General features: G+C 45.6%; 1 protein-coding gene across 2 annotated transcripts in view; it reads right to left on the bottom strand.

Annotated features, from left to right (window-relative positions):
- Positions 1-7,486: 7,486 nt before the first annotated feature.
- Positions 7,487-15,326, bottom strand: part of PIK3AP1 (phosphoinositide-3-kinase adaptor protein 1) — an 81,917-nt gene continuing 74,077 nt past the window's right edge. Inside the window, exons 14-18 of one of the 2 annotated variants that reach the window (XM_073352977.2) lie at positions 13,688-13,843; positions 11,136-11,206; positions 10,450-10,565; positions 9,185-9,275; positions 7,487-7,553 (exon numbers count right to left, since the gene is read on the bottom strand). In XM_073352977.2, coding sequence (XP_073209078.1) covers positions 9,221-9,275; positions 10,450-10,565; positions 11,136-11,206; positions 13,688-13,843 — 398 coding nt within the window. In that variant the 3' untranslated portion in view covers positions 7,487-7,553; positions 9,185-9,220. Of the gene's footprint in view, positions 9,276-10,449; positions 10,566-11,135; positions 11,207-13,687; positions 13,844-15,326 lie in introns of both variants that reach the window. The other variant, XM_073352978.2, reaches the window with a different exon arrangement.

Below are 15,326 nucleotides of genomic sequence, written 5' to 3'. Positions count from 1 at the left end.
CGCGCGGGCGGCTCCTCGGGGCCGCTGAGGCAGCGCGCTGCGGGCACGGAGCGAGCGGCTGCCGTCAGCGCGTGCACGTAGCAGAACAATGGGGCGGGGCTGGATATGACCAGCAGGAGAGTAGGGTGGGGGGAGAGAAAACGTTTTGTAGTGGTAAACACCCATTTTTTCATGGTTTGTGTGTATAAAAAGATCTTCTGTACTTTCCACACTATGCATCCCATGAAGTGAGCTGTAGCTCAGGAAAGCTTATGCTCAAATAAATTGGTTAGTCTTTAAGGTGCCACAAGTACTCTTCTTTTTAGGTGAGATAGTTGTGACTATAACCCTAGATCCTCGCATCATGACATTATACCAGAAACTACCCAAAGAGACCCTACAAGAAACTACTGTACAAGAGACCCCCTTCCTACCCTATCCCAAAATGTGGAGCAGCAAAACCCACTCTGTATTTAAAATTTAAACTTCCTTACCTCTTTTAAGCCTATTGTTCAGTTTCCCTAGCCTGTGTAAGTTTCCCCAAAAACTAATGCTCCTGAAATGTCACATGGTACATCTCATCTGAGGGTAGTAGGAGGTGCGGGGGAGGACATAAGAGAATTTTAAAGTTATGGGGCTTAGAACTTCCCCTAGTGTTGACTTCTGGGAAAATTTCTTAATTGGATTTGGCTCATATCTCCCAATTGGCTTGGCCCATAAATCCCAGGTGTGTGTTGGTGGTCTTGCTAAGAAAGACAGACACATTAACAGCTTTATAATAGACACTTCTGTAACATTCCAGAGTGCTATCCAGCCCAGTAAGCGGCTGCATCATCACCTGCCCTGTAACCTGGGGTGCCTTGCAATGCCCTGCTGCTGTAACTCTCAACCTGGATTACTCCAGCATGCCAGTGCCCCTGAGTGTCTGTGTGTAACTGCAGCCTGCCAGCCACACTCTGGCTCTCACCAGCCTTGGTTACTACTGCAGGGTGATCCCAATACACTTCCAGGCCCAGATTTCCCCAAAAAATTACTTCCTGTGCATTGGGTAACAGCTGGCAATTTAATCAAATATCCCCTTGTTCTTGTGTTGAGAGAAAGGGAGAACAGAAGCTCTCGATCTACCTCATCTACACCATTCATTGTTTTATACTTGAATGGGTCCTCTCTTATTCACCTCCTTTCTAAGGTAATCAGTCAATCTCTTCAGTCTCCCCACGTGAGTGTTTTCCAAGCCCCTAGTTATTCCCATTTCCTTTCTCTGCACCCTCTCAAATTCTACATTATCATTTATGAGCTGGGGTGACCAGGACTGCACACATAGAGTTGAAGGTATACTATTGCATTATATTATGACCTGTTCCATAATATTCGCTATCCCATTCCTGTTGAATCCTAACATTCATGGACATCCTAACATCCTAACCATGGAGTGGTTTTCTTGGCTGCAGCTGCACACTAAGCCAAAATCTTTGTTGAGCTGTCAATAATGACAACACAATCACTTCATTTGATAAGATATGTGTAAACTATTTTTTTCTCTATTGTGCATAACTTTGCATTTATCAATTCTGAATTTCATCAGCCACCATGTTGCCCATGCATGTAGGTTGGTTAAGTCCCTCTGAAATTCCTCAGTCTTCTGTGGGCTTTCCCACCTGAAACCTGGGTTTTTTTTAAGCTTTTGGAGCTTATTAAAAATTATGGGAAAAGTCACAAAGACATTTAGTGACTAGAGGGAATTAAGGTAGAAAGTGTGTGGGCTAAGACAGTCCAGCTAAACAAAGAAGTGCACTTTATAAACATAATTCTACACTTTTATAAGCCCCAAAACATTAGGTCAACTGTTCATTTCCTGCAACTCTGCATAAGCCAAGTCCCAAGACAAATCTAAATGTGGACAGGTGTGACACTCTGTACCTCTGGGGAACACCCTGCACCCCGATGTTCATCCTTATAATATGATTGTGTGGTATCCAATGCAAAGTTTGTCATGCCGGGTGTCTTCAGAAGGCTCATGATGCACTGAGCATTGTTGTTAAAGTAATGTTATAGGTTGTAATTTCATGTACATAGTTATGAGGCTGAAAATGTGTCCTCATGGCTTAAAACAAGCCCAGGCAAAACTCTCCAGGAGCAGAGGGGCAGTGTCATTCGGTTGCACAATCCAAGCAGCAGCTGGCCAAAAGTGTTCACTCACATAGTTGTGAGCAGCTTATATGCTAGAGGCTGTGCGTGAGCAGCCCCGGGAGTGGGGGTTCTCAGAGCAGAACAGGGTAAGGCTGGCTCCTAGAGTTGAGGATTGGAGTGACCTAGCAGATCACCTGTCCAGATAACACCAGGGGAACGTCACAACAGGACAGTAAAAAAATAAGATTATAAATAGTCCATTTCCTAGTCAAGGTCCTTCTGTTAGATTTCTATGATGCACAGAGTAAAAAATAAAATACAATAAAATAAAAAAAACACCCAAAGGCTATAGAATAGAGAACCCAGCTCATTACTCCCAATTCTTGTGTTGCAGTTACTGAATCAGCATTCTCTGCACCTATCAGTGACTGAAGATCCTTTCCACTGCCAATTCAGTTCAACTTGGAGATTGGAATCCATTGTGGGGTGTTTAATTCTGCACTAGCTGAAAGAAAACCCCAGTTGAGGTTGCTAGGAGTACTTTCAAGCTGCTAACCAGGCATGTCCTTGTTCACATCCAAACCACTCTCAGTGGAAAATTTATTTTGAAGCAGTTTAGGACCGTGGCACAAGGGAGGACAATATTAATTTAAAAGCTAAACACAAAAGCCAATATAGGACAGAGTTGGCACCCTACCAAAGCATGGGTGCTTGGAGACATAAGACGCCCAGGAAGTCACTTTCTCAAACAAGGCAGGCATGTTTACACAAACAGGTGTGTGAAAAGTTCACACACAGAGCTATTAAAGGAAGTGTTCTGCTCCTACTGCTTGTCCTAATCATGAGCCCTGCTCACACTGTGTATTGCTGAGGGTGGGGTATGGCAATACTCAATCCTCTCCCCATAATAACCTACAGAGACCCATTAAAGCTTTTTAAGCATAACATTCACTTTGGGGAGGGAAGATGGAGACCTGTGGGGGCATTCTTCCAGAACCTTAATTTGTTACCAACTAAGCATATGCTGTTAACTGGCCGGTAGACTATTCCAAAGTAGTATTGTGACAGTCAAGCAATTTTGTTTTGTTAGCACAGGTTTGAAAACGAAAATCTAGTAGTTAAAAATTACCATTTAAAAGTGCTGCAAAGTGGTGGCCATAAGCACTGGCAACTAAACATGAATATTTTCTCTTTCAAGAAGAAAAACCTTAATTTCCAGGGATTACCTGCTACCATCACAGACTCAGTGCAGCTCAGGAGCAAGGGAACAGTGGGGTTCCAAAGAATATCAAAGCCAGGTATGCAAGATGCAGAAATCTGGTGGAAGCGTAACTACAACTCCATCCTGTCTGCACAGCATGTGCTCCCTCAGTGCAAACAGCACTTTTACCTAATCACATTGAGACCCAGTTAAAGTATTTTGCCCACAACTCCACCTCCTCGCTTCATGGTGGGAGAACACACGTTGAACTTTGTTTTACCTTTTCCATCCAATACTCGCCAAACATTAAGAGCCAGCACACAAGCTATAATGTAGCTCTCTTCCAAATTATCACTGAAACTCAGATGCAGATTAAAACCTTCTGTACGTGGCCCACATGCTTTGGTCTGGCTCTTCAGGGCTGGGGTGGAGTAGTGAGAGCCCTGACAACTCATTAACATGTGCTCCAGAATCTAAGCTTCAATTTTGCAACAAGGGATGGATTCTGAGGCAAATTCCGCAGCCAAAATAGGGGCGTCCCAGTGAGGGAAGGGTTTGACCCTGGGCTGCATTAGCAGCACCTGCTCAAGCTGTTCAAGGCAATCTGAGTTAAGCCATTGTGTACATTTGAGGTGCTAAGTAATTCGGCAATCTTAGAGGGCAGAGTTCTGAAACAGTGGAGAGTGTTCCAGGGTATGACTGAAGGGCAGTAGCAGCTGTGAGCCTGACTCAGCAAAATTACTTTCCAAGATAACGGAAATCCAGAAAAAGTATGTTCGTTGCACATAAAATATGGCACTAAAATGTGACTTGACTGGGAAGCACATTTTTAAAAAATAACCTTCATTTTAATCAATCAGTAAAATGATTTTTGTACATTTAAATCATTTGAGTAAAATTTGCCACGGAGCTAATTTTCTGCTGCAGAAGAATGTAAAAAGTTGTGACTGAATCGTCAAGAGTATGTTGTGCAAACATGTAGTAGGTGCACAAACATCCCAATCTACATGTGAAGTATGCAAACATCCTGGTGTACGTGCACAATCTGAGTGCCAAAATTATGCCTGTGTGGTAGGCATGCAGTTATGAAGACTGAGTTAAGGTTATACCCAAACTGAAGAGACTGGTAAGTTTATATTGTCAGTAACTGGACGTTTATTCTGCAAAATTTAGACATATATTTAAAAATATCCCAAACAAGTTACAGTTAGAAATAAAAAACACAGCATTAAGCATCAGTTGATCAAACAATAAACAGACGGCATATAAAAGCAGTTTTCATAAGCTACAGATAACATACCTTTCCCAAAAGGCAAACAGCGTACATCATCCACTTGTCACCAAATATTGCACAATGCCTAAAAATAAATAAATATACATATTCTGATCTTAGAAGAAGTCAACTGAACATGAGAGGTCCTTCATACCTTATGTTATATGGATTGATTAGGTCTGATTACAGTCACTTCCCCCATTTTGTGAGACTGGCAAATGCCACTGCCTGATCTTTTCTCACTGCAGCCTTAGGCATTGAATTTATGTTCTCTTCAGAACTGTAGCTAACGATAGAATCATAGCAGATTAGGATTGGAAGAGACCTCAGGAGGTCATCTAGTCCAACCCCCTGCTCAAAGCAGGACCAACACCAGCTATGTTTTACTTCAAACTTTCATAAGATGGACAGATCTCATAGGGGGATGACCCTGCGTCCGGTGAATTCCCTGGCAAAACCTTTCACTGATGTCAGTAGAATCAGGATTGGGCCTGTTGAGTGTTTTTTGACAAACATTTCTGTCCAAACAGCTTTATGTTTACTTTTTCAAAACAGGCTGTTGGAGAAAGATACAGCTTGGGCCGAAGCAACTCAAAGTCCCCCACACCGCTCAGTCAGTGCATCCCAGTCCAGACTTGGACTGCCTGCCTCTTGGGAAGGAGCGGAGAGTTCAGTCTCCATGGTTTGTTGGCAGACAGACTTAGAACTGAGTAACAGGGCAAGGTAGTCCCATCTGCTCTGGTGGGTTTTGTATGCACACTGGACAGAGAGCAAACACGTTTCACTGATCAGCCATCACGTGGTCACTGCTGACCCAGTCTCATTTGAATCAGTGATTTGGAGGTGAAAGACCATTACCAGTGGTCTCCCTAGGCTTTCACCTTAAAACAGGAAAAAATTTTTAATGCTTCAGTTATAAACTTAATTACAAAGCATTTCTTCTTCTTCTCTTTTCCTACTGTTTCAGCACACTTCGTTGCTTAGGCAGAGACAATATGCATTATATGTTAATCCAACACAAGAGCCTAAAGATGAAAGGAGACTGTCAAAGCACTGAGCCCTAAACAGTTTTAAATGACCAGCTGCAGATTAGTCAGGGCGAACTGAGGGCCAAATCTCTGGCATCCAGTAAGGTGTGCTCAGGCTTTAAGACACCCCAGCTTGCTCAGGGTTTGAAAGCCATGCCCAATTCCCATGTTTACATTAATCAAGCATACGAGGCCAGGATTTCTTCTGCTCTGCTTTCCTTGGTAGACTAAAAACAGTTCCTTGTTCTAGATTGCCAGGCATACAGACTTGTAGCTGATCCACTTTGTCCTCCCAAGGGCAGAGTTACAGGGAGAATATCGCCAGGGCCTGCATTTGACTCTAGCTACATAGCGGCACGCCTGCATTAGACTGTAGGGTGACAGGTGTTTCCTCCGAGTGTAAGTGGGGCCTGAACAGACTACGTTTATAATGAACCGTGATGCACTGTCGCAGCTGTGGTCTCTCTCAAAGTGGCATAGTTGCACAGTAGACTTTGGAAAGTACAGAAGAACACAAAGGACACTTGTTGAAATAGGACAGTTTGGCATGAGGAAAGTTCTGAGTGGCAAAAGAGGGAGGCTGGTTGGGCAGAGATGTGAGGGCTATTTTCAGATGCCAGTTAAGTAGCTGAAACAAGCGAGGTGCAGCTCACTGCTGAGCCCAACCGTAAAGTCTTGATCATTCCAGTGAAATTCCAACATGGAGATGCCACCAGAACATGTCCCTCTGACCAAACTCACATTAGAGGAAACCTGTGTGACAGTCTCCTCTAGTGGTGCAGAGTCAGAGTTACCCAGGGTTGAGTGGACAGAGAGTGCAGGCAGTCACCCCCCGCCTGCATGCCTGCTTTAACACAGCGGTTCTGAAACTTCATTGCACCCCAACCCGCTTCTGACAACAAAAATTACTACATGACCCCGGGGGGCAGGAGGACCGAAGCCTGCCCCTGCCCAAGCCCTACCCAAGGGCTTCAGCTGCAGGCAGTGGGCCTGTAACCTGAGCCCCACCACCCAGGGTCGAAGCCCTCAGGCTTTGGCCCTGAGGCTCGGGCTTCAGGCCCAGGTGGTGGAGCTAGGGTTTCGGCTTCAGCTTCAGCCCCCAGCAAGTTAAGCCAACCCTGGCGACCCCATTAAAATGGGGTTGCAACCCACTTTGGGGTCCCAACCCACATTTTGAGAACCAATGCAAGTTTAACCCACACTGGCTACAGGTTTATCTGGAAAGGAGATGTTCTGAAATTGGGAGAGTGGTGTCTTCATGCTTTGCTCTTTTTCTTCTGCCTCACATTCCTTAGTTCTTATACCCTGGGAGATAGGAAAGCAGTTAACTTCTGCAATGCTGCAGCACAGAACTGACCTTAGGGGCAGAGCATGAGAGAGTTATGGAGGCAAGGGAGCCCATGGGCTGCTGGTTGCACAGGGCTAAACCAAAGGGCAGAATCCACTAAGGTGTGTGCAAAGTAAAACAGAAGTGAACACTGAACAAGATTAGGCCCCTGAATTAACTCTCCTCTTCAGTTTAATTTCCTTTACCTCATTTCCTCCATTTGCAGTTTCATTTTCTCCTCAATTAGATGAAGAAACTTTTTTCAGTTCAATGGAAAAGTGCTGGGGACTACTCCCGCTAGGGAAAGCGGCACAAACTCAACTCCTGCTCTCTGCATCACAACCCTTATCCCGCCCCCCAACCTCCTCCCGACTAAAGCAAGTCACCAGCAAGCTACCGCAAGCCAGCATTCAGAGCCTGTAGTGTTCCGAGTAACACCTGGTTAGCAAAGCAGAACACTCATGTACTTTTAAAGGAGTACCCATAGTGCTTGATTGCAGTGTCATTGTAGCCCTGTGGGTCGCAGGATATGAGAGAGATGAGGCGGGTGAGGTAATATTGTTTATTGGAGCAGCTTCTGTTGGTGGAAGGGACGAGCTTCTGAGCTATGCAGAGCTGCAATGAAAAGAGACTTTGCACTTGATTGTGAACTGAAGATGTGTTTCACAAGTGCCACCCTGAACTGTTTGAATGACCCACATCTCTACAGGGCAACTGTAGGGGACACCCCCTGGATTACTTGCCCGCTATGCTCTTCAGCCACTCCCTCCACTGGCCACTTCCTGTATTGCAGAGGAAGGGGAGCTGCAACTCTGGTTGCTCCGTTGCCTGCTTACCTGAGCTCTGTCTGAGCCTTGAGGGCTGGGTTCAGCGAGCAAGGGATGGCTCCTCTCCCCCACACAGCTCCCACAGGGAGGAAAGGGAAAAGAGAAGCTGAGAACCAATGAGATAATGCTACCCAATTCTCCACCCTTGGCTGGGGCAAAATAGCCTCTAACTTGTGCCAACCATCAAAGGTCCCCTGTGAGCCATGTCAGCCAGGGATTGCTGGAGCCCCTTGTGTTCTCCTCACCCCAGGCCTGAAAACCAGCTACCCCAACTCTCTGTGATGAGGACTTAGCAGTTGTTTTTGCTCCTTGTGCCATCTGAGTGGCACAAGGGGGAGCAGAACAGAGAAGCCCTTTGACCTTTTTGAAAACACCCAGCCCTCAGGCGGATTTGGTTGGACACAGCTGCTGTAGGTGCAGCTTTGCTAAATAGGATGCTTAGGGCAAGCAAAACCCAACCACTGAACTGGATGTTTGTGCCCAGTGAAGTAAGCAACAATTAAATCCATATTTGAGCTCAAAATACATACACCTTATCAACACACACTATTACACAGCATCAACAGCCTTAACGCAGATATGATCCTCAAATGTGTACAGGGAAGGGGGAAGGTCAGAGGACTGCTATAAATGTCTTCTCCTAATGCAAGAGGTCAGCTATTTGGATTTAAAGTAACATGCCCTAGAAGGCATGTGTATAGAGCTGTTTCTTGTGACAGAGCAATTCCCTCACCAGCTGTTAGGGAGTCTTGCATCCAATGCAGTGTATATAGCACCTTGCTAGTGTCTTTCCCCATCCAAAGACAATGGGGTGGGGGAAGAAAAGGGCTGTATAAAAACGACTTTTGCTTGAGTAAAGAAGTCTTCACATAGCCCTTTTTGCAAAACCATCATGTCCAATAACTATTAAAGGAATATCCATTACAGGCGATTTGGTGGGAATGACCCAGTGTCCAAATGTTACACCAAACTACTGGGAGCCACTCTTCCGATGCAGCTCATGATGAGCATTCTTTGAAGACAGTCTCTGAAAGGAGCTTTTTTTAAAAAACAGGTTTTTTACATTTTCCAGTGACTTTCTTTAGTTGTTTTTACAGCTCTCGGAGTGGAGGCTTCCAATGAGGACAGCATGTTCTTGGTGGGAGGCATAACCCCATATGAGGTGTAAGACTGTCAAAAGACTCGTCCAAATTCTCTTTGCCACCTTGGATAGTTTTTCCTTAAAATCCAGAAGTTCCAAGACACTCCAAGAAAAAAAAGTCACAAAAGACTGGGAGATTTCTCAGTGAAATGTTACTACAAAATGCACCACAAGGGGCAAGAAGGGGGAAATCATCTGGCTTCCATCTATAAATAGTAAAAAAGATCCTTTAAAATATCTGTGTGTGTGTGTATATATATATATATCTGTACACATACACACTAGAATATCCCATATTCCAATGATCTCAGGATTCAGCGACCTCGTGGGGGCACAGGTGGAGGAAATAAGGTTTTGCTGCTTACAGGCCTGCAACAAGACATAGAAGCATATTAGAAACCAGAGAACAGGGGTTTGGAACAACATTTTATTTAACAGTCTCTAGTGTAAAAATGAAATGTACTTGATATTTAAGTTTGCATAAGAAGGGCAGCGTCTTATGCATTTAAGTTTACATAAGAAGGTGAGCAAGGACTGGCAATCAGTAATTCATCAACAGAGATGGGAATAGAACCCAAGAATCCTGTGTAATGCTGGACAAATCACTTTAACCTCTCTGTCTTGGTTCCTTCATCTATAAATGGCTACAACAGTACAGTAGCTGCCTGCCTCACAGGACTGTTGGAAGATTTAATGTCTGTAGAATTCTGTGTTATATTTACACTTGGAACTTGCAGAATCTTTCTTCTGAGGATCTCAGAATGAGAGAAAGGGGAGGGATATGGCTGGTAGTTGCAAGCTTCAAAAGCTGATTCACACCTACTTTAGGTGGTTTAGTTATATGGTTGCAAGAGCTAAGGGAACGTGGAATTCACTGCTTCTGGACATGGCTGACAACATCTGGACTTATTGTAACAGCTGGAGAAGTTTATTAACATCTGTAGTTATACAAGCTAGGATTCTAAAGCCTGGATTACAAAGAGTGGCACTAGTTTAACTAAAGGGATTTTGTTTTAACTGAGTTTGCAGCAATGTTATGACACACCTTTAGTTAAGCCAGAGCAACTTTAGGGCTGAGAAAAGTCCTAAAGGTAAACAAATCTACTTCCGAGTGTAAAAACAGACTGCCTAGTGGGAGGGAGTTCCCTCCCCATATACAGCATTGCCTGTGGGTGTATTGTGAGGGGTTCTTCTCCAAAGGATCATGTCTTGAACCTCTGCCAAAGGCATGATACTGGATTAAATGGATCAATCTAATTCAGCATGGCAAACACCATGTTCCAGTAACACAGTACCTTTTAGTGTGTAAGCCATACTAATAGGATTGCCAGTCAGGTTACTAACCAGGAAATTAATTCCACTAAGTACGATGTGAGTGTAAAATGGATTCCAGAATTTATGCAAGGTTTGTTTATTTTTGTTAACAGCCTTGTCATTCTGGTGAAAGGGATGCATTACATCTGCAGCCTTCCAGCTGTTTGCATTGTGCTACAAACACCAACCCCTCAGACACTTGTGTTCAAGCTCAAGTCACATGCTTTACCTGCTTGCGCCTCGGGGAGGTATTCTCGGAGGCCTTTCAGGTGGCATGAGGGGAAACCTCTCCACTTGCTGGGGTATTGGGCTGCGGCTTCTGGTAGCTTCCGGGATTTCATTATCCTACAAAAAGGAAAGGCAGAAGGGGGAGTGAAGTTTTGTGAAACATCCATAATACACTAGTATCTCAGATCCTCATAAGGCTCTCCCTCAGATAAGCATATTTCCTTCAGTGTCATTATGGGAGCATAACCTCTTGGCTGGTCAAGTCAGTGTATGAAGATCCACTTACAATATGACCAAGAATACAGTTAGATGAACTATGAATAATATCCTGCCCAGGAGGTGTGCTAGGGGCCTTGTGGAACAGATCGTTAGGGAAGGCTCCTGCCTCAGAGAGATTGCAAATAGATTATAGACATGAGGGTGAGACAGAAGGGGAGGAATTGGGCTACAGCGTTACATACATAAAGCTGCGAGAAGGCTGTTTAGCAACCACATTTTAAAGTCATTCGTTTCTCGTAAGTTTCACAGCAGAAGTGGGTTTTGTTTGATTTAATAAGTTCAGCTTTTTTGCCATTTATGCATTTTCAAGGGAAATATTTAAGAAGCCATTTAAAAACTAATGCAAAAACCAGGCCCAGGTTTGTCATGAAGGCAAACAGCCAGCATAGGATAAAGATGAAGGCTTACCTCACTGTCACCTTCCATCCCACTACTGATACTCAACATGCTTCGAGTACTCGATCGGTTACTGGCACTACCTGGTTAGCAGAGAAGAGATGAGCTCGTCATTAAATCTTGTCGATTTCTAGAGATATTAGCAACACAGAAGTCATTCTGAGCTCCTATTTACCTCTTAATACCAATTACTTAACAGCCATTTTAATAAATTCACTTACTTTTTAATGCTTCCTTCAGCCCTCCACTCGCAATCATTTGCATTTCATTCAGTTTGGGCAGCAAAACCAGGCTCATTTACTTCACTTCCTGTTTAGCAAGTTTCTCATGCAAAGCCCTGCCCTTGGCACTAGGGTTTCCAACACTCTATTTCATTGAAAGTGTGTGACTCTGACATTGGCTTATTTTCACGTTGGATACACACCTTATTTTCATGCATATTTAAATTGACACTCCCGTGGCAGTTCCATTAGTTACACTGACATAGCAGTATCTAGATGTCTACGCAGTATTGGCATAACACTCTACAAGGTTAGAAAGCTCAAGAATCTTTTTTAAACCAAATGGGGTGTTTAGAGGTCCCCAGAGTCCCCACATTTAAACATAATGGCACTGAAGCCAGGGCTAGTCTGTTTGCCACAGGAGGAACCCCCAGCTTTTGTGCATGGATGCCACCTTCAGAGATCCTCACCCTCCCTCCCAACACAGTTCTGGGACACTCTCTGAGGAACCAGGACCACAGCCAGACTGTGCTGGGGTAGCTAGGTTGGAGGAACCGCTATAAAACTGGCACCCTGCCTAACACCCACTTCGTATAATGATCTATACACGAGTCGTCAGCCTCCACCCCAGAGACATGCCAAACATACCCAGCCAAGGTGACAGTGGCAACCTGCTGGGGCCCAGTTCTGCCTCCACAGGCAGCAAATAACCCGTGCTGAATTCTATCAGACTTACTCAGCCTGCGGTGAAAATCACGAGCTACATGCATCATTTGCATGAAATGAAGCAAATTACAAGCACACTTCAATAATATGAAGTCTTGCCAGCAAGTTAAAGAGGTATGGGCTGGATGAGTGGTCTGTAAGGTGGATAGAAAGCTGGCTAGATCGTCGGGCTCAATGGGTAGTGATCAATGGCTCCATGTCTAGTTGGCAGCCGGTATCTAGCGGAGTGCCCCAAGTCCTGGGGCCGGTTTTGTTCAATATCTTTATTAATGATCTGGAGGGTGGTGTGGACTGCACCCTCAGCAAGTTTGCAGATGACACTAAACTGGGAGGAGAGGTAGATACGCTGGAGGGTAGGGATAGGATACAGAGGGACCTCTAGACAAATTAGAAGATTGGACCAAAAGAAATCTGATGAGGTTCAACAAGAACAAGTGCAGAATCCTGCACTTAGGACACAAGAATCCCATGTACTGCTACAGACTAGGGACCGAGTGGCTAGGCAGCAGTTCTGCAGAAAAGGACCTAGGGGTTACAGTGGACGAGAAGCTGGATATGAGTCAACAGTGTGCCCTTGTTGCTAAGAAGGCTAATGGCATTTTGGGCTGTATAAGTAGGAGCATTACAAGCAGATCGAGGCACGGGATCGTTCCCCTTTATTCAACATTGGTGAGGCCTCATCTGGAATACTGTGTCCAGTTTTGGGCCCCACACTACAAGAAGGATGTGGAAAAATTGGAAAGAGTCCAGCGGAGGGCAACAAAAATTATTAGGGGGCTGAAACACATGATTTATGAGTAGAGGCTGAGGGAACTGGGATTATTTAATCTGCATAAGAGAAGAATGAGGGGGGATTTGACAGCTGCTTTCAAATATCTTAATGGGGGTTCTAAAAAGGATAGATCTAGACTGTTCTCAGTGGTAGCTGATGACAGAACAAGGAGTAATGGTCTTAAGTTGCAGTGGGGGAGGTTTAGGTTGGATATTAGGTAAAACTTTTTCACTAGGAGGGTGGTGAGGCACTGGAATGGGTTACCTAGGGAGGTGGTGGAATCTCCTTCCTTAGAGATTTTTAAGGTCTGGCTTGACAAAGCCCTGGCTGGGATGATTTAGTTGGGGATTTGGTCCTGCTTTGAGCAGAGGGTTGGACTAGATGACCTCCTGAGGTCCCTTCCAACCCTATGAGTCTATGAACATATTCAAGTGTGTCTGAGTCACTGAGGAGCCCAAGTCCCATTAGCTACCGCTTCTGAAAGCGTGAGCCCTTATCTATCATAGCAGAGGGAATGGCCCATAGAGATTACTGGGTGTTCAGTTCCCTGCATGCAATGTTCCTAGGCTCTTTAAATCAAGTTGGTTCACTGCATGCTGGGAATTGTAGCCAGGGGCCAATTTCCTTCCTATTTAAAGCAGCTGCTACTGAAGTCACTGGGAGGTGTGTTTTTGACTTCAATGGGAGTAGGATCAGACTGACACATTCCGGGGCTACCGCTACAGTGTTTGCCTGGGAGAGTTCTGAGGGCTAACTTTGCTCCTGCTGATTCCAAAGGCAGGCAGAGGAGATAATTTCAGGCCAGCTTTCCTATATGGGATGCCTGAGATGCATGGTTTGCTTACTTGCAGTGCTAGAGGTGCTTTCTGTTTTCCACTCTCCTCGCTTTATCTCTTTTCTTGGTGGGAAAACATTTTTCCTGGGTCCAAATTCATAAATGCCACATTCCACTTTCCCGGGAGCATTGTGGGACGGTCGTATAGGCACCGTGATTTCCAAGTCTAGAAGGGAAAATAGCCATGAACAAGTCAGTGGCAGCCTATCTCAGGTACTACAGGCTACTTATACATCCAAACAGAGGATTAAACATGAATTACTTGAGCACTGATTCCCACAGGGGCTTTGCTTCCATTGCTCAATTTCCATCAACATTCAGATGGGCTGGGCAGATCAACCACGTTGCTACTGCTTGCAAGAAGAAGGTCACAGATCTGAGTCATATTAATCTGGCTAAGTGCAAACAGAGGACACTTATCCACAGGAGCAGCCCCATGGACAATTAGCAGACACAGCCACCTCTGGGCTGGTGCAACATTTAGCATCACTGCTCTCTATGCACAAAAGAAATGTACCGATTGGAATGACTCAGTTAACACTTGGCTCCTCCAGTTCTCTTGCCCAGCTGTGGCAGTAGGTAGAGCATCCGAAGGGTTGATGTTAAAGTTCTCATGCCCTATTCCTGACTGCCACTGACGTGCTGGGTGCCCTGGGCGAGTCAACGAATCACTCTGCTCAGGGACATGATGTCGTTGCTGCAGGCAAGAAGAGCTGAAGAGATGAAGGAGTCAACACTTGTAAAGCTCTTAGGCCATGAGAAGCACAACAGGAACGGTGAGGGGTGGGTAGGCTAGAGGCTATGGGCCGTGTACATGCATCTGCTACTTCAGCTCCACTCCTGCCTGTCAGAATCAGCTTTTTACCAGAGCTGGCCTTCTGGGTCTCCAAAATGGAACAGACAGAAGATCCAGCAGTCCAGATCCAGTAAGATCACACAGGGCAGCCCAGGTGCTGACCCAAACCTTTCCCTCACTCAAGCCAAGAGGGAGCCATGCTGCTCAGGAGCTGCGTGGCCTGACCTGTCCTCAGAATGAGGAAGCCGGCAGGTGGGGGGTTGCTGAGCACTAGGACAGCCTGAGTCTAAGGAGGAGGTGGTCAATGTACTGCACTAGCCTGGAGGCCAGGGGGTTTAGGCACCACCTAACGGAGGCTGTGGGAGAGGAGATCCCCCTCTTACACCTCCGGGTTGCCACCAAGCAGCAGCCTCACTTCTTGTAAGACATGACCGAGGCCCCAAGAGCGCAAAGCCTTCTCAGCCCTACTGAGCTGGGGCAGGTCTCTGCAGCCATCTGAGTCAGCTGCAGACATCTTGGAAGGGGCAACAGAGAGCTACAAGCTCTGGAACAGAGTCTTCAGCCCAGGTGCACTTTGCTGCCCCATCCCTGCTCTTCCCCACACTCCCCTGGCAGTTCCAGGCGTGTGACTGTGGCAGCCTCTTGTAGGGGCAGCATTTCTCCAGAAGTTCTATGGGGGCAGGCCATGTCAGCAGCCAGGCAGAGCTCTTTCAGGGATCCTGCAGATCCTTCCATACCAGCCTGACTGTCCAGACCCTCGGGTAGACCAGCACAGAGCTCCCCATCCACAGGAGTAAGGGGCCTACATGAAGGGGAAGGAATTGGCTCCGAACACTCAATCTTTAGAAGGCTG

This window comes from Lepidochelys kempii, chromosome 7, assembly GCF_965140285.1.
Source record: "Lepidochelys kempii isolate rLepKem1 chromosome 7, rLepKem1.hap1, whole genome shotgun sequence".
NCBI classification, from domain to species: domain Eukaryota; kingdom Metazoa; phylum Chordata; order Testudines; family Cheloniidae; genus Lepidochelys; species Lepidochelys kempii.
This window is presented reverse-complemented; position numbering and strand designations above follow the sequence as displayed.